Source organism: Silurus aristotelis (assembly GCF_946808225.1).
Source record: "Silurus aristotelis genome assembly, chromosome: 11".
NCBI classification, from domain to species: domain Eukaryota; kingdom Metazoa; phylum Chordata; class Actinopteri; order Siluriformes; family Siluridae; genus Silurus; species Silurus aristotelis.
In genome coordinates this window covers 15,918,910-15,942,456 of record NC_139584.1, presented here as the reverse complement: position 1 = coordinate 15,942,456, position 23,547 = coordinate 15,918,910, and the positions used below count along the sequence as shown (strand labels likewise).

The 23,547-nt window shown below is 35.2% G+C and overlaps 1 protein-coding gene across 2 annotated transcripts in view; it reads left to right on the top strand.

The window, feature by feature from the left end:
• The window catches only part of efna5b (ephrin-A5b), an 85,119-nt gene extending 66,431 nt beyond the window's left edge, over window positions 1-18,688 (top strand). The window contains exons 2-5 of one of the 2 annotated variants that reach the window (XM_083554618.1): window positions 3,682-3,974; window positions 13,576-13,641; window positions 13,818-13,898; window positions 15,517-18,688. In XM_083554618.1, the coding sequence (XP_083410744.1) occupies window positions 3,682-3,974; window positions 13,576-13,641; window positions 13,818-13,898; window positions 15,517-15,644 (568 nt within the window). In that variant the 3' untranslated portion in view covers window positions 15,645-18,688. The remainder of the gene's footprint in view (window positions 1-3,681; window positions 3,975-13,575; window positions 13,642-13,817; window positions 13,899-15,516) is intronic. The other variant, XM_083554619.1, reaches the window with a different exon arrangement.
• Window positions 18,689-23,547: the final 4,859 nt, after the last annotated feature.

The window sequence follows — 23,547 nt, the reverse complement described above, 5'->3', positions numbered from 1 at the left end:
CAGAAGAACATTTGATAAGGAATATGACTAAACTGCTGGGAAAGTCTCTGGAATTGCTGAAAGGAGAGACAAACCTACGACACAATGAGCTAAGATGTAAAGCTAGTCCAAAGCAATTTTGTTTAATAAAGAACCAATCTGGATTCCGCTCATAGTCTAATGGGTGCAAATCCCATACCTATTTAAGCAGTCTACAAACAAAGGCACAATGCAGTATTTGTATTGCCATAATGGGCTATCTGATGGTCATGCTCTGTTGCCTTAGAGGGAAAAAATATTGTCACAAAACCCCTAACAAAAACAATGTAGCCAGCAGCCAAAATCCTTCATTGCGGAGAATGAGTCAGCATAAACCCTCCAGAATGACATTCTGTTTCGAAGAGTACAGTAGGAGATTTTAGTAGAAATGTTGTTAACACTATGTTGTAACTTGTCTGCTCTTATGTGATACTTAGTTTACTATGTATTTACTTAATCAAGCCAGATTGGTATTTAATAAAGTTATAGGAGCTACTATTTTGGAATTCCCCCCAGTCTGGTAGGAAAAAAGTTATTGTTAGGTATTTGCAGTAGAAAGTTTCATTCAGTGTATTGTGCTGCTTCTCATACTACAAGACTGTGTCCCAAACCATGCAATAAACACATGTGCTACACATAATATATTTTCTGTTAAAAGGTTGGAGGCATGTTGCTTTTTAAAATCGATTTTCAGTAACTTCAAACACATCTACAAGCGGCTTGAGTGGAGGAGGAAATAACCTACACAGTTGCCAGGTCAAAATACAATCAAGCTGCGGTAGTAAGAATTTGTATCAGCTATCTTTGTTACAAATAGTTACAAGGTATTGAAGTGTGTTTTTAACAGCAAATACTGAAATCACTTAAGGATACAAACATGTCCCAATATGGCCTGTGTGTTAGTGTTTTAGTCTCATTTTTCCAGCAGAAGGGAGTCCACTTTGGCAGGTTAAAAGATTATAGGCAATCACACCTTTATCTTTCATCATAAAGAATCTCTCTCCTCCTCTCTGCTTTACTCTTTCCCTTCATGTCCTTGTTCTCGCACTCGTTACTACAGGCTGGCCAGGGCCAAGTGTCATTTTGGTGGCTGATGGGACTTCATTTAGAGAGAGCAGCTATCTCACTGGGCTGTGTAATTGTAATGGAAATGGGTCAATCAAGTCCCAGTGTGGTTGGCCGCCCCTCTCACCAATCCAACAGACCCACAGTGCTGCGACAGAGACAGAAAGAAAAAATACCAGGAGGAGAGAGAAATAGGATATAGCAAGAAATGAAAATAACAGGTTTCCTGTATCTTTAGCTCTTCAGGGGTTATAATAAGCTCGTAATAAATGTTCTAAACTTGGGCAAGCCTCTCTCTCTGATTAAAGACTACACAGTGTTTTGACTCTAAGATTCACCTCAAACAGCTGTAGCACAACAAAGACATGTTAATAGCATTATTTGACAATTAGCATTCTATCCTTTCTCAGTTTTTAATTACATACTTCTTATTACTGATCGTCAGTACCTTTTCCTGCAGCTTGTTTTTTTTGTTTTTTTTAAGAGTAAAGCAGCCAACAAACAAGTGTTCAGACGTAGCAGTAACTGTCCTGACAATCTGTGGCTGATTTATAGCCTTAGTTAAAATTCTGAATATAAAAGTTTGATTAAGCATAATCTTAATAAGACATACCATGCTATATTTCTTGATGAAATCCAGACTGCTATTAGCATTCAGTGAGCGGTACAATTGGCTGTGACTGTTGCAAGCTCTGTAGCTTGATGTGCAATTTTTTTTTTATTAGCACACCCGATATTAACAGCAAGCAAAAGGATTTTAAGAAATAATCAATCAACCGACATTATCAATGCATTACAATGTTAAAAAATACTACAGGAAAACAGAACAGAAAGGTTTCCTGTGTTGTTTCTCTGACAGCAGAATAAAAAATTTATTTTGTAATTATTTCTATCATTATCATATATATATATATATATATATATATATATATATATATATATATATATATATATATATATATATATATATATATATATATATATATATATATATACTGTATATCATATTGTAAGTTCAACACAAGTAAAAAGGTAAAAAGCGAAAGGTAATAGCATATAACATTACTGCAAGGTCACTTATGACAGGTTGAGGATGTAAAGTGCATGTCTAAGTACTATGCATGTCTAAAACTGAAAAAGAAAAGCCCTTGTCATTGTATTATATTACTGAGGCATGGAGTCTTCCATGTTGGTGTCTTTGTGATTGCTTGAAAATAACAGTTTAATATAGTAATAGCATACACCGTAGACACATTTAAAAAATAAAGAGAGTATATTAGCAACATGGTGTGAGTCTTCTTACTGGTTATCAGAGATGCACTGAGGAATCATTGCTGGAGATTTTTTTTTTTATCAGTTTTTTAATGCTTATATTGTATTGTATGAAACATCCTCATATTTTTAGCACAAAGTAAGTAAAGGCAAACCATGTCATGCACAATGTTTATATTCAATTAAGTGATGAACTGAAGTAATTCGAAATTCAACCTTACCCTTAAACCTGCTACTATATTGCTGTAATTGAGAGGAAGCTACTTTAATTGTAGTGTATCAACTTTATAACACAGCATGCTTACAGCATGCATTTATATGTCCCTAATGACATACATTTCTGTACAGCTTTGACATTGTGCTAAGTCATTTTCTTTAAATTAGTCCTTTCTAACAGTGTTTTATTATTGTTTTTGTTGTTGTTGTTGGTGGTGGTGGGGGTGGTGGTGATGGTGCTGGTGGTGGTTATTTTACCGAAAGAGCAATGTGAATAGCCTTTGTAAAGGTCCATAGAGCTACCGGTTTCTTTTCCCAATACAAATACATTCTTTTCATCTGTCCAATGTTCTGTGTGAGGAAGACCAAAAGTTACATGCACCACCAGGTCATATACAAGGGCATAAGTCTTCAATTAAAAGTTCCAGTAAGTTTCTGTCAGGTGATCAATCTAACGAGACAAAGCTGATCTTCAGCTAATGCTTTGACCTGCTGTTCCCTGCTTTAAAAACTGTCCAGATAATAGCTGATGTTTTGAGGCCAAGGTTGTTAAAAAAGAGAACAAACCAAAGAGTGAAAAACCTTTGTCCAGAAGATTTATAAAAAATAAATAAATAATAACCAAAATAATGGACTTTTATAACTGTCTTGTAGCTTTGATAATGTTAATGAGGCAACATGTTGCATCATTATTTTTCATTTGGTTGAAAAAATGTGAATAAAATGCTGTGTGTCAAATGACAGTGCTATAGTGCATTATTCCAAAATTCGCTTAATTTATTGTCTGTACATATTTCTCTGAATCTGCCAACATCTTTTGCTTAGTTTGTTTGAAGAGCTTTATAAATTATTAGAAGTTTATTTCAACTTTGGCACTCATAAATAATTTTACTGACTATATTTAAAAGCCATAGAATATACAACCATAGAACATTTATGTCTATCAGGTTCCTTGTGGCCTCTCTCAATGTGAAAGAAAAAAGAACTCACAGGCAAACCGATTGCTTGTCTGGAGGAACTTGGTATTCTCTTGCTAAACAGCAGCCATAAAGCACTCCTCTGACAATAGTACGAGTCATATTTAACAGCTGTTTTTTCTCCATTATGCAGGTTTCACCGTGGAGACTACCACATCGATGTTTGCATAAACGACTACCTGGATGTCTACTGCCCACATTATGAAGACTCGGTTCCTGAGGAGAGGACAGAGCGCTATGTCCTCTACATGGTGAACTATGATGGCTACAGCACCTGTGATGACACAGCCAAAGGCTTCAAGCGTTGGGAGTGCAACAGGCCACACTCACCCAATGGGCCACTCAAATTCTCTGAGAAGTTCCAACTCTTCACACCCTTCTCTTTGGGTTTTGAGTTCCGGCCGGGCCGAGAGTATTATTATATATGTAAGTAAATTGGTGTACAAGCTTCCTATTTTCTTGTATGGGATATAATCAAAGTTAGATCATTTGCATTTTGCAAAGACTAGCGTGGTCAATTATTCAAAAAAACACGTCACACATTAAATAAAAACTGAATATGAAGATGCCATAACTCAGGCAATCAGATACTCTCATTCATGTCCATTATTGAATGAATTGAATTTTAAATACAATTCTGGGGTTGGCGATTATTAGCAATTATTAGGGAGCATCTCATACCATTTGACTTGCAGGGTACAGAAAAAAATCTATATATTGTATTTTTTTTCTTTTTTTGGGCTCTTTTATTGTCTTTTTTTTGAGGTTTAAAATAAGATAAAATATCTTTAAAAAAATTTTAACCTACCAGAGACCATAAGAAAAACATACATAGTATAGGTGTGTGTATGTGTGTGTGTGTGTGTGTGTGTGTGTGTGTGTGTGTGTGTGTGTGTGTGTGTGTGTGTGTGTGTGTGTCTAAAGATTTTAGCTTTCAAAATTTATATAACAATAATATACTGTATATACATATATATAAAACAAGTTCAGCTCTGTAGATTCAGCCAAGTGCCACGGTCCCAAGATTTTCAAGTTCCATTTGAGCTAAAACCTTTTAGCTCGTTTTGATGCTTTTTATAATAAGTTATCAACAGCCATGTCTGCCACATTTTTCCACACTGAATTACCACAAAATTTAAGCAAAGAGCTGTTGTGTCAGTCTAAACAATGAACATCGGCACAGGCAAACTGGATATGAATCAGTACTTGCAAAAAAGAAAAGAACATTTCATCTGTTAGCTGAAGAACACATGTCCTTTAGTGGTGAGATAAGCAATAATCATGCTAAGCCTAATTAGTTTTCCACTAAGGATCTGCTTTAGGACTACGCTTCTGCTCCTGTGTCCTGAGACATCATTACACTCTGTATATATTACATAGTTGACTGGTGAAGACATAAAACCTGTCAAGCTCATCCTTCTTCTACAAACCCCTTTTTTACAGACTAAACATCTGTGAAAGATATTTGCTTTTGCTCTGATTGATTCACCTGTCTGTTACTGTGTCTGCTACTTTGGCTCGAGGACTTTTTGCTTTTTAGTATTGTTCTTGTTGCCTACATGCAGCAAGTTGCCTTTAACCTAAATGCATAAAAATGACTTATTTGCTGGTGTAGTTTGTAAAGTGACCTTGACATTGAAAGGGATTGCGGTACAACTTAAACATTATTAGTAGTAGTAGTTGTAGTAATAATGATAGCTGTTGTTTATTACTATAATATTTTAATTTCTTAACAGACTTTTACGTTTCTTAGAACATCTGTAACTGTTGCCTATAGTGTGCTGTGGATTGCTCACTTAAATCTTTTCAGGCTCAATAGTGTTAATGTTAATGTAAATGGTTCTCTTAGTATATTAAAGTCTTTTATCCAAATTCATCTGTCAGTCTTTACACTTTGCGCATTCTTTCTATGTCCACATGGGTTTCCACAGAGTTCTCCATATTACACATGCCAGGAATTACCCCGACCTGTGAGTGAGTGTGTTGAAGCAAACGTCAGTGGTGCCTCTGTCTGCTGTTTTATGCAGGGCCTATTCCTCCCTTAAATCCATTGTTTTTGTGATTGGCTCCATATCCACCACTCTGACCAAGTGAAGATGAATGAAGATTGCTGGTTGTGATTGTCTTCACTGCCTTGTAATTTCATAATCAGATTTTTGCAGATGATTGATTATGCTGCTATTCACAGTGGATTTGATTAGGCATCTAAATCTGCAGTGAGATCAGAGACCTAACCATACCAAGCACAATCCATAAATACAGATTTAATCAAAGTCTCATTCATGGGACTGAATATCTTTAAATTAAGCAAAATGGCTTTATTCTGGGCTTCCTCACACCTCTAAACATGCTGGAATGTTATACTAAATTGCAGCAGGTAAGTATGAGTGTGTGAATAAATGTGAGAATATGTGTCAGTGTACATTTATGGTACCCTGCAATGGTCCTTGCCTTGTATCCAGTGGTCACAGGATGAGATCCCGATTTACTGTAAATGTTTATTGTGGTTGTGTACATGCTATTTGCAAGCCAAGCAGACATTAGGAAAATACCAATGCAGACAGCCAGTGAGTCAACTGCTTAAATATGAGGAGTTCCTTTATAAGAAGACATGTTGCTTCATGGGTTCTGGATAGAAAGCTAAGACAATTAAATTCATCTGCATCTATGAATTATTTTTGACTTGGATGTGTGTTAACTTATTATCAGGCAAGAATTATTGTTCCTTTGATGCTTGTGAATTTTTTGGGTTTAGTCTGATAACAAACTGCCACAGATATTAAAGACTGAATTAGAATGTCAAATTGTAACTTTCCAAATAAAAAAATGGCAATTCTCTCCAGGTTCACTAGGAGTGAGCTTGATTTGTAGTCTTTTTGATAGAGTTTAGGGAGAGGAGACAGAGTTCTGCTGTCGTCTCCTTGAGAGGCACAAGCAGGTTGATCAAGGAAAGCAGAGCCAGGGCTGGAATCAAATTGAGGCAATAATTCTTCTTTTTTGTGTGTGTTGGCCATGACTCTGGGTCTGAAGAAGGTAAATTGTCTATCAGAATGCTGAGCTGGAGTAGACAAAGTGTTTTTTTTGTCTGGGAAGAACAAAATTTACTTTTCTTTCTAGCTTAAAAAAACTCCCACCCCTGTACTCTGTATAGGCTTGAAAAGTGAGGGTACAGATGCTGACTTTACAGCCTGCAGGACAACACAGGAAGCTATTTAATGCTGAACACATCTGCAAGCAATTTAAGAGAATTCAGTATTAGCTGGGTGTGTGTTTGTGTTTGAGTACTACGTGCATCTGTGTGTGTGTGTGTGTGTGTGTGTGTGTGTGTGTGTGTGTGTGTGTGTGTGTGTGTGTGTGTGCGTGCATGTGTGTAGGATGAGAAGTCTGGGCGTAAGCCTATGGGGTCAAAGGGCGGGGCATGTTGACGGCTCATGTGAACCCCCCACTTTGAAAAGCTTGAGGCAGCATCTTTTTCTAATATTGTGAATCTGAAGATAGATTTTAATCTCAGAAGGTCTGTAAATCCAATATTAAAAGAGCTCCTAGGGAAGAGTTAGAAAAAAAATTGTGACTCACATTTTTGTGGTGTGAATAGAATGGGAAATGTGTATACTGTCCTCTGTGTTGTTGAAAGTCTTTATGTTTGATTGGCAATATTTGTGGGAGAGTTGGCATGGCATCACTGAACTTCAGTTAAAAAGAGCATGTGCCTTCATCTGTTAAACATGACCACAGACATTTAGGTTTTTTACTTTTTCACAGGGATAAATAGGGGATTGAACCTTCTGCTCCTCTTCACTCAGTACCTCAGACTATTTTAACAGTACAAACGTCAAGCAGACATCGCTTTTATGAATGGAATCTTTCTTTCCACTCTTTTCTTCCAATTGTACCCTTACTTTTGGTTACACAAGCTTCTTTGATCTTTTTTTTTATCTATAGTCTGTCACATTGAGAGGCATAAAAAGTTCACATTGCCTCAGGCATTTTTTTTTGTTGTACAGGTGTACAAATGCTTTGTGTGCTACTTCAGCATGTGTAGACAGTGCAGCTATACGAGCGTGGTAAAGTACAAATAAGATTAAGTATTAAAAAAGACAGAGAAAACACAGTAATATAACACAGTCAGCAACAAAATTGCAGCAGAGACTTAATATATTGTAGAGATGATCTACAAAAATGAAGTGCTCGTTCTATTGTTTTTTTTATCGGACCTGATGTGAAAAAGACTATACAGTAATCCCCTGCTTTACCGCGGAACTGCATTTGTCACTTAACTAATTTGGTAAGCTGATTTTCCCGGTCTATCGCGGATAGAAAAAATAATAGGAAATTGTTTTTGTGGAGGTTTATGTTAAAATATTGAAAATTATTAATAACATTTAATTATTGATATTATTATTAATTATTAATAATAAAATGAAGTAAAATGTCACTACAGTACAGTACTGTATACATTAAATAACATTTTTGGGGTGGCATCCGTTTATCACATTTTTTTGTTTATCCAGGCGGTTTTGGAACGTAAAAACTGTGATAAACGGGGATTACTGTATGTGTGAATTTGTTTTGGAAAGGTGCAGAAGTTCCTAAAAAGACTTTCACATTGACTTTTGAAATGTCTCATATTTTAACCTGAATAAAATGATGGCCCTAAACTGCTAGGACATGGCAGTGGGTCCAAATATAATATTTCTGACTCATGTAAATACACACCATTCTTTTTTTTTTTTTTTTTTATTACTGAACGAACATGTTAATAATTAGCAGAGACTTTAAGACAGCTCTTGCCAGACAAAGATGGCATTATTTACTGCAGATGTCAACAATCAAATGCTTGTCTGCACACCAAATATTGTCCATGTGCAAAACAAAAGCTCTTAGATTTGTTCTGTAGCTAATATACAGCATGTCATTATTTTAAATAGATACACAATTTTAATTAGTGATGTGTTCATGTTTTATAACAGCTTAAGACACAGTGCTGCTCCATTAGAAAAAGGTATTTTTTGAAGACAGAGCACAATGTAGTTCATATATTTAAGATGCTGTGCGTTTTTTATATATATATAAATATAAGAAACAAAAGGGCATAAGAGGCCACTTTTGCTTTGTTAGTATATCTTCACAATTCCTGGAAATAATATTCAAAGGAGAATTCATTCCTGCATTGCATACACTCTTATCCCACAAAAATGTGTGCAATGTATTTTTTTATTTTATTTTATTTATTTATTTTATCCACTGGTCTCTTTACTGTTTATCTAACCCAAAAATCTAAGCAGAATGTTTTTCCCCATTGCTTTTGCATTTATTTTCATTTCACATACTTAAGAAAGGGTAAGTGGTATTGGAGCATTTTGGAGAAACTTCTGAACTGCTGAGTTTAATATTGAGCTTTGGTCAGATGTGCCAAGTTCCAAGTTCCAAGAATGAGATTTAGTGCAAGTGACAGGATGACTGTGAGTTCAAATCCCAGCACAGCCAGAAAACCACTATTGGATATTTAAGCAAGTCTCTTAACTCTCAAATTCTCAGCTGTACACTTGGTTTAAAATTATAAGTCACTTTGAGTGTAAATGTTAAAAGCAGAAAAGCAGAGTTGATATCCATCCGTAGATCTCCATGTTGAAAGAACAAAACTGTATCTCCTGCTTAAAGTCGTTATATCCATTTAGACTATCTTACACACAATTGGACACCTTTATACACATGCAGAGTAAATTATACACTATGAATTATATTTAAAAAAAAAGTATAAAATTTGCACTCTATTTTACATGCAATACTCATAAATAAGGAACATATATAATTCAGTAGAGACGTGTTTATTATGAATTGTTTTATGAATTGTGAAACGCACTCCATATTTTTGGAACGATCTAGATGTAATCCCAAAGAGCAAAAAGTTCTTAAAACGCTAACTTGACACTTTGAACTTTATGGTTTTCTAGGTCCTAATAGTGTCTGTTTTGAGTTTTGCATCTTCTCACAGAACTGGTTGTGCTAAACTGTCCCAAGGTGTGAATGGGTGTGTGCAAGGGTGTGTATGATACCCTTATGATAAGCTCTAAAACCTCTATTGCATTAAATGGATAAAGCAGTTACTGAACTAAGACTAATGAGTTAATGCAAACACTGTGTATGTATATTGATTTATAGGCTTAAGAATTTGAGCTTGCCTTTAAAATTTTAGAGAGACTAGTTAGTAAGTTCTACAAATATTTAGATTTATTAAAGTCTATCCTGTGTCACCTTGTGTGGTCTGGTAAATAATATTTTTCCGCCGTACATTTTATTTACATTCCATGCATGGTATGTTTGCGACTGCAAGGTTATTGTTTATTTGCATACATATAGCAATTGACTGTCAAAAATAAACTTTGCAACTATTTAATGATTGCATACAACTGTTATATTACTATATAAAAGGTATATTAAAACATCCAGCAAACTACTGCAGACTCAAATACTCAAAAGTCACTTAAAATAACTTAAATGGTGGGCAACCAGTTTAATGGCTATCACTGAAGAAGTTAGTTTTTTGCTGCTAAGCAATTCTACTTCACTTCACCTCACAACATATAGTATTGTCTTAACAAATACTATAATCCCGCTTTATTGCGGTTTGAATCTCGAACCCCCGGTTTATTGCGGAATTGCATTTGCCACATAAATAATTTGTTTCACTGAATTTGTATCTCGCACGATAGACCAAAAAACTTTGGAATTGTTTTTATGTTGAAATAATGAAAATAATTAATAAAAAATATAATTATTAATTATAAAATGAAGTAAAATGTTAATACAGTACAGTACTGTGTACAAAAAATAGCTTTTTGGGGTTGCGTCCATTTATCGCGTTTTCCGTTTGTTGCAGGTGGTTTTGTAACGTAACCACTGCAATAAACGGGGGATTAGTGTATACCTATATGTCATCTGACATACACAATAATAATCCAGAACGATATTTTTTTTCACAGCTTCATCAAATCAGTTTTCACAACTAAAGAGGGTAAAAAAAAAAAAAAAAGCACCGCTTTCAGGAAGATTGCAAGTTGGCCTAACATGAACACAACGGAAGAGCTGTCAACGAATGCAGTGAATAATGCCATTTACAATATTACATATTTAAATCCAGCAGCAAAACACAACACACGATAGAAAATCGAAAACTAAACTATTTGCAGAACATCAGCTGGTTAAATTTGAGATGTTTCTGCTACTATGTTAGTCAGGTGCTTTTGACATTGTAGCGAATATCAGTTATCAGTTAAAATGTCAATATTAGTTGAAATATCACTTACAGTTGCCCAAAATTCTACAGGAACCTGCTAGCATGTGCATTTTGAACAGCTTTCATAAACAAAATGTACTTAAAAAAAAAAAAGAAACCTTACAATCAGATAATCTGCGAGTCAACATGGTCTTAATATTAGACAAAAATCTACTAAAACAAGTTGTGCAATGAAATAAACTTAAACAGGGCAGGAAATGATAAAATCACCCTATAAAGTGTCCTGTTATATAAACAGTTAGTGGTAATTGTCTCATTACATTTTTATACAATAAACTTATTCACACAACTAACTACAACCTTGAGATTTTCACAAATAAATTTAGCATTCTGCAACAAATTGCAAATTAGTTCTTCAGCTCAGTCTGATGTCCAGTCCACACATTTAATAGCTAAATGTAACTGAAATACAAGGTCCAAAGGCATCCATGGCATCCATCTGTTTTACTGTTTGATTTAATGAACTAGCCTTCTATACGGATGCACATCACGCAAAAATGTTTACACCAGTTGCTGAGCAACATCACTCAATGCAGCTTTTTTAAAGTGGCTCCAATTGAGCAAAAAACTTTTTTTCTTCCTTTTATTTTTTTCTAAATAAGTTTTACAAGGCTGTTGTGTAACCCATAGCAACAAGGACACTTTATTTTGGGTGTGCCCAGACCCCCCCTATAGCTTCACCACTGCTTTAATAGGACTGAGAGGCAGAGAGGTAAAAAAGAAAGACAGCAAGAAAAAAAGTGAAAAAATAAGCAAAGGTCATTGATGCCTCTTTCTAACTATTTATTTTAGTCTAGCTGTGATTTTGCCTCTCTCTTGCTTACAGTCTCTTACTCTCCCACATACAACATAAGCTTAATATTATCATATGAGCATTTTCTGTCATTCCCTGGAATCTAAAATACAGTGATACCTCTAACCTATAGGCCTGTCATTCTGTGTTTCTGAATGCTCTACTCGTTTTCTCATTTTTAGCCACAGAATGAATAAAAATAAAAAAAAACAGAAGGGGTTAAACAGATACACAAGAAGAGAAAATAATCCCAATTTTTCAAGATGTTATCTGACTGGAATCTTGTAGCTTCTGGCTGCATTTTTTTTATGGGTCTGCTTTTGCCTGCCCTATTCATAATTTGTAATTAGCATGCTTTTACCTCTCACATCCCAAACCTCCCAATGGATGCTTGTTATTGTGGTCTTCGTAAACTAGATGTAAATGGGGTTGTGCTCTGGGAATTTGATTCTTTGTTTTCTTTTTATTGAAAATACATATTCTTTTGTTGTTCTTACACTGTTTTTGACATTCTAGTGTGGATTTATGGTTGAACTGTTTAAGACTGGTGGAACACTCTACATGTTTGTGCATTGGTGTCAGTCAGAAGAGACAATTAAACATTTTAAAGTAGAAGAAACTGACATTATGCATTGTGAAGTTACAGAAAGTATTAAAGTATACTGTAATTACCAACTATTCCACTCAAATTGGAGATGCAATCAGGGATATGTTAAAATTGTAATTATAATAATTATTATTAGTAGTAGTAGTAGTAGTAGCAATAGTAGTAGCAGTAGTATTTGTCGAATAATGAAATATATGAATATAATTTACTTATATATTATAAATACATTAAATGTATTTACTTGTCTGTTTGTTTAGTCATTTATTCACTCATTTATTCAAATGTAATTTGGTTATATGAATTTTCTTTTCAGATGATTTTATGTTATTTAAGCTTTCTTCTTAAAATAAAGAAGAATCTGGATTCTTTTTTAACATTTCATACACTATGATTAGATCTTCAGTTAAGTCCCCCCCCCAGCCACCCACCCACCCACGTGCATCCTGGAGATAAAACAAAACATCAATACCAGTTGCAAATCACAAATGACAGGCTGATATTCTATTTTTTTCGCCAGCAGGCGCCCCAACTACAAGCCTTTCAGATTCCAATGGAAAGGGGTAATTTCCTGAATGAGACCACAAACTATGCTCAAAAGAAATGAGGAATGGCCTGTGGGACGGTGCGGTTGTTGCTTAAGATTAAGAGAGGGGAAATGGAGATCCCATTTACACTTTCTTTTTTACTTGATGTCAGAGACCCCTAGACTTGAACCAATGTTAAATGCACCAGAAAAAAAAGCTGCACACTTTCATATTGTAGTTAGAATTGGCATTGATTAAATGTGATGTTGCTAATTTCTTTAATTGGTATTGCTGTTTAAAGACTCTCTTTTCATTCATTTTTATAATTAGCCATAGATGCTGAGAATTTACTAGAAACTAAAGTGGCTATTTTCTATATTCTAGTTTAATGTAGTAGTTTATGCGGTAATTGTTAATATTACATGAAATTTAACAATAAAAAAATAATTGAAAAAATGGGATGACAATTTAAAGAGTAAGTTCACTGTGATTAAGATAATTATGATCTGCATCTAGTACTGAAAATAATCAGGCTTATTTAAGTCCTATTATTTAAAGAATATTGCTTACATGCCTGTATAGGCACAGTGAAAATAGTTTCTGTATGGTTAACCTGACCTTGCTGGGCTACACTGGCAAAACTTCCCAAATTGTTTATGATTCTGGGAAAGTCATATTTTTGTAACAATATTTTTTCTAAATTCATCTAAACTGAAATAAAATATATTTGTTGTGATACTACAAAATTGAACTGATCAGAATTCAGCTGAACTGAATGGAAATCGTATTTTTTTTCTGTGTTGCAGCATCCATGGTTACAGAGAGTGGAAGAAAAGGCTGTCTTAAGCTGAAAGTTTTTGTCAGACCAGCAAGTAAGTGCCATCAGTTATGTGCAACAGTATTTACTAATGTATTTATTAAAGCTGCTCTTTCTGCTTTCTGTGTTTTATTGTTTTCATTAATCTTTCTCTGGTGGGCTGGAAGAGACATCTTGGTGATGCTAGCATGTTTGGCTTATGATATTTTTCTTCCTTCTTCTGTTTTCTAGACAGCTGTGTGAAAATCATAGGTGTTCATGATCGAGTGTTTGACGTTAATGACAAAGTAGACAATTCATTAGAACCAAGAGGTTAGTATGTATTGGATTCTGTTCTGTTTCTCTTCACTGGATTTTTTTTCTGTCCTTTGTTCATGTATACTGTATGTGTTCTGTCCCTTTTTTCTTTTCTTTTCTTTTTGTTTTTTTTTTAAAGAGCATGGTTTTACATTTCATTGCCCAGCATGTAGGGTCATGTAAATAAAAAAACTTGTTCATGCCAGTGATTAAGCCATGCTAGATTTTTCCTTGGTTTCTTGCTTTTTAGGAGCATGTGGTGCCTTTAACCATGCCCATGAATATACATCTTTTTGCAGTTAGTGAAACATATTGTGAAACGTATTTTAGAGACTCAGTCTAAGCACTCTGTATTTGTAAATATAAACAGAAAAATGAAAATCAATTGTGATTGATGACAGTGGTGGAACTTGCATTCTGACCAGGATTTTATTGCAGTGCACATTTGCCCAAACCATACACACATTTCTTTTTTGGTGTGTCAGCATGGAGGCATTGATTTATTAGTCTTGGTACCTAGGGAGTATGTGGAAGAGCTGGTTGCATGCATGCATGCCTGCCTGTCTGATGTTCTCCCTAGTGAACCAGCCTCTCCATCTGCACTAGCATATTTGCATCTTTGTGTTCTACACCTGTTGCTATTGCTTTCTCACATTCCCTCAGTCTGTCTGCTTTTTTCAAAGAAAGCTTTAATTGTATTTTTTTTTTTACTTATTCCTATGAGTTGTAGAACATCAAATGGGAAAATATTTTGACCAAATTGTAATCCTCAATCATAAATTCTTTTTTACTTATTACTTACTTTTACTATTTTTTACTTAAAAAAATATTGAATAATCATGTTTAGATTGCATGTTTACATTACACAAAACAATATGTGTAATAATGTTTTAAGGCCGATTCTGCAAATGTTTTTTTCTTTTTTTCCCTTTCCTCTTGTTTGCTAGCATTGTAACATTACATGACTAGGTCAAAATAGATCAATGAATATGATATTGCAGAATGAAAAATTGCAGTGCATTGCAGTATCAGCAATGCACAGTCACTGCTGCATAATAGGTCACAGTACCATCTATTTATTTTATTCAAATACCATATATACTGAGCAATCATCATTCAAGATACAAGTCAAGCACCTGAAATTGTATTTTCATTTATTTTGATTTGCTGTATAAATAGTTCATACAGCATTATATTATGATGCATTATATTTACATCATAAATCCTCAGTTATCTAAATCCTACTTTATGCATTAAACTAGAAATGCCCTGCCGACCTCCACATTTTTAATCTAACCTATTTATTACAGAAGCATTATTGGTCATTTAAGTCTCTATTAACACAAATAATGTATTATCAGTAATGGGGGGAAATTATTTAGATTATTATTAGAAATTTTTTTTTTTTCTATAAAAAACTTCCACTGCATTCAGTATATCCAATTCAAGTTAACAAACATAATGTGGTCTGATTTTGTATTGATAAATACAGTAAATAATAATTATTAATATATTTATTATGTTAATAAATGAAACTGATAAAACAAGCTATTCGGAAACATTTATATACATTTTACTATTATGATTTTATTTTGATGTGGACTTAAACAATTTTTTTCTTTCTCCTTTCCAGATGACACTAGTCATGAATCAGCCGAACCATCTCGGAGCGATACAGCTAATTCAGGGCATCGACCCCTAATGGCACGTCTGCTGATGGCTTTCTTGCTGTTCTGCATTTCTGCACTTCTCACCTTATAGCCTCGTATGTCCTTCCTTCAGACAAGTCCCAGCAGCCCCCTCTGCTCCTTGCCCAAGCAGCCACCAGGCTTGTACAGACAAGGGCTCCAGGCCACAGGATTCCTCTGAGACTCTCCAGGAGCGCTACATTTGGCCCATTTCCCAAATATTTAAGTGGCCCTTTATCAAGAAGATAAATGATTAGTAATATGAGGGAGAAAAGCTAATCTAGCCTTTAGAAAATCAGTGGAGAACTCAATCCAGTTGTAACATCGCATAGGATCCATGCCGTGTAGCCAAACATTGGATTTAAGTGTTTTTTTTAATTAAAATAAACATGTATAAATGTATACATAAAGGGTTTTTCCTGGTATAGATTTATGAGACATTGAAAGTCTATGTGTCTGCTTGTTCCTGTTGGCTTTTTTTCCCTACCCCATACAAATTGGCAAAGATCAACAGATTGTCAAAATCTAAATTTGACTAAAACAGTATGTGCAGATGGCTGGAGGTCTGGATTGCACTCAAAGGGGAAAATGGCTGTGTGTGTTTGTTAATTGACATAATGTTAGATTGGAAATGAGCGTGAGGTAAAACATTTATTCTCTGCAAACAAAGAGACTTATCTTAGTAGACCACAGCATTAAAACAGTGCTTTTTGTATTTTGTAGGATAAACCTACTGCAGCATAAATAACTCTATTTTTTTCCTGTTGGCTTTTATCTATTGTTAAAAAACAGCAACATTAACAATTCATAAAAAACTCCTGGTCATAATGACTGTGAGTGTGCAGCTCTGTATATACAGCACCACGAGTGACTGCACATGGTTAACATTATTCCCCCCCTAATTTTCTGAATGGAAATAGTAGCGTCTCTTGGAGTCAGCTTTGCAAATAAGATCCAGGGCTAAGGAAAAGAAAATGCATTTTATTTTCAACTGCACTGAAATGGCCATTAACCCATGTGAAGTGCCCACATATTCTTATACTGTACAACATTACATTAACTATGACACCAAATTTTTTTGTGAGCCTGCTCTTTGCCTTTGCATGGCAGCCTTAGATATAAAATGTGCTTTGTTAGGCCTGTAACAAGTAGGCTCAGGCTCAAGGAAGACCAGAGCATGCCCAGTTATACCTCAGTGACTCTGTAATGAGGTTTCAATTTGGCTGGCATGCAGAGCCTATGCTGTCTGTATTTGTGGTATTGAAACTAGAAGGTTAATTGCATGGACAATGCTGAGGTGACTTGAATTTCGCCAGGACTTTTTAACCTTGAGTGTGAGTGTAAGAACACAAGCAACAGCTCATCCTGGGAAGCTGTTTTGGTGAAGGCATGAGCAATTAGGTAGTAGGCACAATAAACAATAGTGGGAACTTTTTAAAAGGTCTGATATTGTGTAATTGTTTCTGCTTTATCGATTCTCAGTAGGCCTGTTTTTTCCCCCTTTACTTTTCCATTATGGGATCCTGGAGAGGAGGTGCATTCCTGTTATAATGGCAACTGATTGTGCAGAAAGACCACTTGGGGTGTTTAATTTAGAGAAGGAAAAATGCCACCACATGTGCTTAATTTCATGGTCCAAATCTAAAAGTATGGAAGCCTTTAGATCTCTAATTCAATAGTATTTGTATACCTACCATTTATACTCTTGATTATAATGCTTATCATACTTTATACACACTTTAAACCAGGAAACAAGGCGCAATTACATGGATACTGTGTATCCTAATGTAGTCAAGATGTCATTAAACAACTACAGAAAACATCACTTACCATTATTATTATTATTATTATTATTATTATTATTATTATTATTATTATTATTATTATTATTGATATGCGAAAGCTCTTGTATATAGTGTTTGATATGGAGGTATTCATTTGATTAAATCTTTTCTAAAAAAAAAAAAAAAAGGAAACTAATAAAGTAAAAAAAGACTTCTGAAGAACTGATGTGAGCATACATGAACATAATCTTTAGAAGCCAATGGAGCCAGTACATAACAAACTTAGATCTGTGGAGGGAAGCCAACCGGCATCCGGAGCGTTTCATCTTTCACATGCATGTATTTCAGATCTCCTCCTGCCATCACCATCAATTGGAAGCTTCAGCCAGAGAGCAGTGGTGGATTGTATGTAACTGGATTCAGTGTTTTTGAGGGTTTCACTGTCTGAAAGCATTTCTTGTTCAGCCTGTTTATTTTTTTTCCCCCATAAAGGACTTGTCAGTTTCATTATGTGGCATGCGCATGAACTTAACAATGATAAACGTTAGATAAAGTGTTGTTTTTGCTTGTTTTTTCACCTCTGGTTGTTCTGTATGTTAATTACATAAATTACATGCTTCTCTCAAAGCTTTGTCCATTAAAACGGAAGCATTGCACAGATGAGTAGATGAGATGATTTGCCCACACTATCCACCCAGCAGGATGGAGGATTACTGTATAGAGCACTGTTATGGACTGGCAGCAAGAATATAGGGATAGAGCAAGGTTGTGTTTGCTTTCTGTTTTCATTTAATAAGGAGAATTTGCCATCCCTTAAATAATTTATTTAAACCAAGGAAATCATGTTATTACACAAAAACTCAACACTTGCGACACCCTTTTTTCCCTTTTTGCCAGATGCAGCCACATTTGGTTGTCAATAAGGTGGCCTTTCCTGCCGTAGTCCTTAAATCCTTTAAAATGCCAAAACCAGTGTTTGTACCATCCAGTTACTGGCACCTTTTTTCTGATTTTCTAGGTTTTCTTTTTTAGTTTGTTGTTTAATCAACCCTTACCCTTTTCCTCCGATTCTGGGGAAATTTGTACATATACTGTATATCAGAACGCCCATGTGCTCCTGTTTTTTTTTTTTTGTTTGTTTGTTTTGTTCTGTTTGTTTGTGATTCTTATTTTTTCTTTGCATCTCTTGGTGCTGTGTTTGATCAGCTTTCAACACTGTACAAACAGGAACAGAATTTTGAAACAGATAATAATAATAAAAAAGGTCTGTATTTGTATATACAGTACATGTGTCTGAGGAACTATGAATAATGATTAAAGGAAAAACACATTGCTTTGTTGTTCTGTTGCATGCTTGTTTATGCTTTTATTGATGAAATAGTTAGAAAATATAAAAAAAAGTCTTCATTTTAGATAGCTTGTAATTTGATTCATGTTCCTTTAAACATGTTACAAAGAATAGCAGGCCAAAAATTAGTAAATCGTGCAATATTGTATTATTAGGATACAACTAAAGTCTATTCATTTGTGTGTGCGTACATACATATCTTTGTGTGTGTATATCATCTTCTTTTGGCTGCTCCTGTTAGGGGTCGCCACAGCAGATCATCCATCTCCATATGACCCTGTTCTCACAAAAGTCAGTACACCCTTCACATTTCAGCAACCATTTTATTGTATCTTCTCAAGGGACAAAACTATAGAAATTAAACTTAAATATATTCTAGAATAGTCAATGTGCAGATTTATTGTCCTCTAAAAATAACTCAACATACAGCCATTATTGTCAAAACAGCTGGAAACAAAAGTGAGTACACCCTGAATAATAACAGCTGTATGTTGTGTACCCATGCAAAGCCACATGTCCTAAATCTTTTATTAGAGCAGTTAAAATTTGGTGCTTTGAGTACAATTCTCTCATACCGACCACTGTATGTTGAACATGACACCTCATAGTAAAGACTCACTGGATTTGAGAATTAGAATTGTTACTCTCCACAAAGATGGCCGAGGCTATAAGAATAATAGTTACATGCTGAAGCTGAGTTACAGTACAGTGGCCAGGATCATACAGCGGTTTCACAAGACTGCTTCCACTCTGAACAGGCCTCGCAAGGGTCCATCAAAGAAGTTGAAGTTTTGGTTTTGGAGACTAAAATAAACTTGTTTGGGTCAGATGGTGTCCAGCATGTGTGGTTTGGTGTGGTGTCTTGTCTACTGTCAAGCATTGTGGTGGTAGCATCATGGTCTTGGGCTGCAAGAGTGCTGCTGTTTCTGGGTAGTTGCAGTTTGTTGAAGGCAACATGGATTCCAAAATGTACTATGACATTCTGAATCAGAACATGATGCCTTCCCTTCAGAAACTGAGCCGAATAGCAGTTTTTAAACATAATAACGACCACAAACACACCACCAAGATGGCAACTGCCTTACTGAAGCTGAATGTGATGAAGTGTCCAAGTATGTCTCCAGACCTGAACCCTATTGAGCACCTGTGGGGCATCCTTAAGCAGAAGGTGGAGAAGTGCCATATGTCTAACATACAGCAGCTCTGTGATGTCATTATGGAAGAGTGGAAGAGGATCCCAGCAACAACCTGTGCAGCTCTGGTCAATTTTATGCCCAGGAGGACTGAGGCAGTGCTAGATAACAATGGTGCTCTCACAAAATATTGACACTTTAAACACAGTGTTCACATAATTCACTCAATTTTGTTGCCAGTTATTTTGACAATAATGGCTGTATGTTGAGTTATTTTCAGAGGACAGTAAATCTGTATTGCTATGCAAGCTGCACATCGACTACTCTAAAATATATTCAAGTTTTATTTCTGTAGTATTGCCCCTTGAGAAGATATATTAAATTGTTTGCTGAAATTACTGAAAACACACACCGATCAAGCGTGTTGGTCCCCCTTTTACTGCCAAAACAGTCCTGACCTATCGAGCGTTAACAGCATTATATTCTTCAGCAATTTGAGCTAGAGGAGCTCATCTGTTGGATTGGACCACACGGGCCAGCCTTCGCTCCCCACGTGCACCAATGAGCTTTGGCCGCCCATGACCCTGTTGCCGGTTCACCACCGTTCCTTCCTTAGAACCACTTTTGATAGATACTGACCACTCAGACTGGAAACAGCCCACTAGAGCTGCAGTTTTAGAGAAGCTCTGACCCAGTTGTCTAGTCAAAATTTGGCCCTTGTCAATCTCGCTCACATCCTTACGCTTGCCCATTATTCCTGCTTCTAACACATCAACTTTAAGGACAATATGTTCACTTGCTGCCTAATATATCCCACCCACTAACAGGTGCCAGAATAAAGAATTATAATGTCATAATTTTATGCCTGGTCGGTAAATATATATGACCTTCACAGATCCTACTTTTATGTTCAGCACATTCAGATGCTTGATCAGATTGAGATTTGTGGAATCTGAAAGCCAAGTGAACACCTTCAATTTGTCAGGAAGGTGGTACATGTTAAAGTAACACATAAATGTCAGGAATCAAAGATTCCAAGCAGAACATTACCCAGATCATTATACTTCTACTGTCAACATGCCATAGTACTTCCTGGTGCAAAATTTTCCCTGGTGACACATGTATCCACCTATCTATTCAAATAATGTCAAAGAAAACATTATTTATCAGACCAGGCTAACTTCTTCCAATGCTCCAAGGTCCAGTTCCCATTGTGCCCATTTCAGTTGTAGCATGGCCATGCTGACCAGCCTGCAGCTACAGAAACCCAATAACAAGTAATGTTTGATGCACTGTGTCTCCTTACTATTAGGGCCAGCATTAACTTTCAGCAATTTGCCTTAAACCAGACAGACTAGCCTTTGCTCCCCACACATATCGATCCGCCTTGGGTACCTAGAGCCCTGTCACCGGTCACCAGTTGTCATGCCTTAGACAACTTTTGGAAGATTTTAAAACTGCATACAGAGAACACCTCACTACACTTTTTGTTTTAAAGATGCCTTTACAATCGGCTTAGATGCTAACTCTTTTGCATTTTCTTTCTGCTTCCAACAGACCAGCTCACCCCTTGACAAATGGCACTGTAACAATATGATCAATGTTAATCACACCACCTCGACCATGGTGGCCTCTTTTAATATAACGGCTGTTCTTCCACTGAAATCCACTGTTTTTATTTAAAAAAATTCTGGATGCCAAAAATTAAGCCTTTCTGTCTTTAAATGACTAGAAGGTTTTTTTTTTTATACTCTACTACCCAATTCTATCTTGATATATAATTAAATAACAATTACTTTAATAATAATAAAGTAACTGGCCAACAACCATTGGACTGATGTGCTAATGGCAGTGGTAAATTGCAATTAATCATGGAATGACACAATAATAAACAGAACACAGTATAAACACAGTATAATACAGCTGACATAAGTTGTATGTATTCTTACATTTTGGGGTCCAGAACATGTAGCGAAGCTTGAAAAATGTTGGTACTCTATTGCCCTAATACAATTCACCACATACCGCTCTACATTCCGATCTATAGTGAAGTTAGCTATACTAGCTAAGTTGTGGTATTTAGTATGTTTTTTCATGTTTATGTTTTTCACAGTATAAAATATTTATGTACGTTTGTGCTGTGCAGCAAAACCAAAAAAATTATTTGTGTGATTGTGTGTGTGTGTGTGTGTGTGTGTGTGTGTGTGTGTGTGTGTGTGTGTGTGTGTGTGTGTGTGTGGGTGGGTGCGGGGGGGCGGGGGTATGGGGGGGTTTGATGGAGACACTCAGTAAAGCACAATGTAAAAACAAGGCTTTGAAAAAGTTTTAAATAGTCAAGTAAGTACAAATATTGGTTTCTTTAAAATATCTCATTATTTAAAAATATCAATCTTTATCGGTAATGCATGTGTGTACCTTAAACACTTTATCTATCTAAATATACATATATTTTCATCCGTATATTATCTGCATATTATCATATATATTATATTCAAGTCAAAACTTTGTCAAGCAAGAAATTATAATTGTGACTTTATATCACGGTTCATTAACACTTTAAGCTACCATACAATAGCTATTTCGTTAATAATAGAAAATTTCATTTGAGTGAGTTGAGTGTTTTAGCATCTGTTTCTAAATGGAAGAGGATGAATGAGCTGTGTGGGGTCTAATAAGAAACAGCACCATGTTCTAATCCACAAATGATTACACACACTTTATGAGTACCATTACAAATTGCCTACAACTAGGAAGAAACATTACAATGGATTTTGTTTAAAGTGACGGTGTGCACTTTCTTGGCTTCAATTAGATCTGTTGGATTTCATATCCTTTTGGTTTAATCTGGCATTAAATGTTTTAATATCGAATAGAAATCCTAATAATAACATACATTTACTTCACAAAACACGTATTTAAAAAAAAAAATACAGTTATGTAGTTATACTATTTTTACATTTCAACTATAATATCCAGTATCAGAATTCTTTATATTTACTTTATAAACTACATTTGGAGATCTCACATATTTCAAGCTTCGCATTGACCATATAAAATCCTTTTTTTCACTTTTAAGGCTATTCACAACCTTGACCCTTCTTTTTTGTCTGATGTTCTCCATATTCATGTTCCTTCCCTTTTTGTACGTGTCGTAAGCTGTATACATTGTTTCTATATGTTGTTTATTATGCTTTCTCTTGTAACTTCTTGTGTGGTGTCCTTGAGTCTTGAGAAAGGCACCTATAAATAAAATTTATTATTATTATTATTATTATTATTATTATTATTATTATTATTATTATTATTATTATATTTTGTTAGCATCACCACATGATCTCTGATGGTAATTATCTCAAACTCTTTTGGCACTTATCTCTAAGTGCTGAAATCCAGTTCAGTTAAAAGTACATATGGAAGTGAAAAGTAAAGTATTTACATTTAATTTATTGTAATTTTATCCAGTAAAATTAAATTAAAAAAAAAACCTGACTGCATCATGCATGACCCTGCATGAATAACTAGTTTCCTACGCATTCAGAAATTTGGGAAGGTTTTCTTTTAAATTTAAAAATCTGAAATTTGACTTGCTGGTTAGCTAATATATATACTTGGCCAAAACTGGGTCATGCAACAGGACAGTGAGCTCAAGCTCTCCAGCAAATCAATATCTGACTGGTTAAAGAATAAAAAATGGAAAGGCCAAGGCAAAGT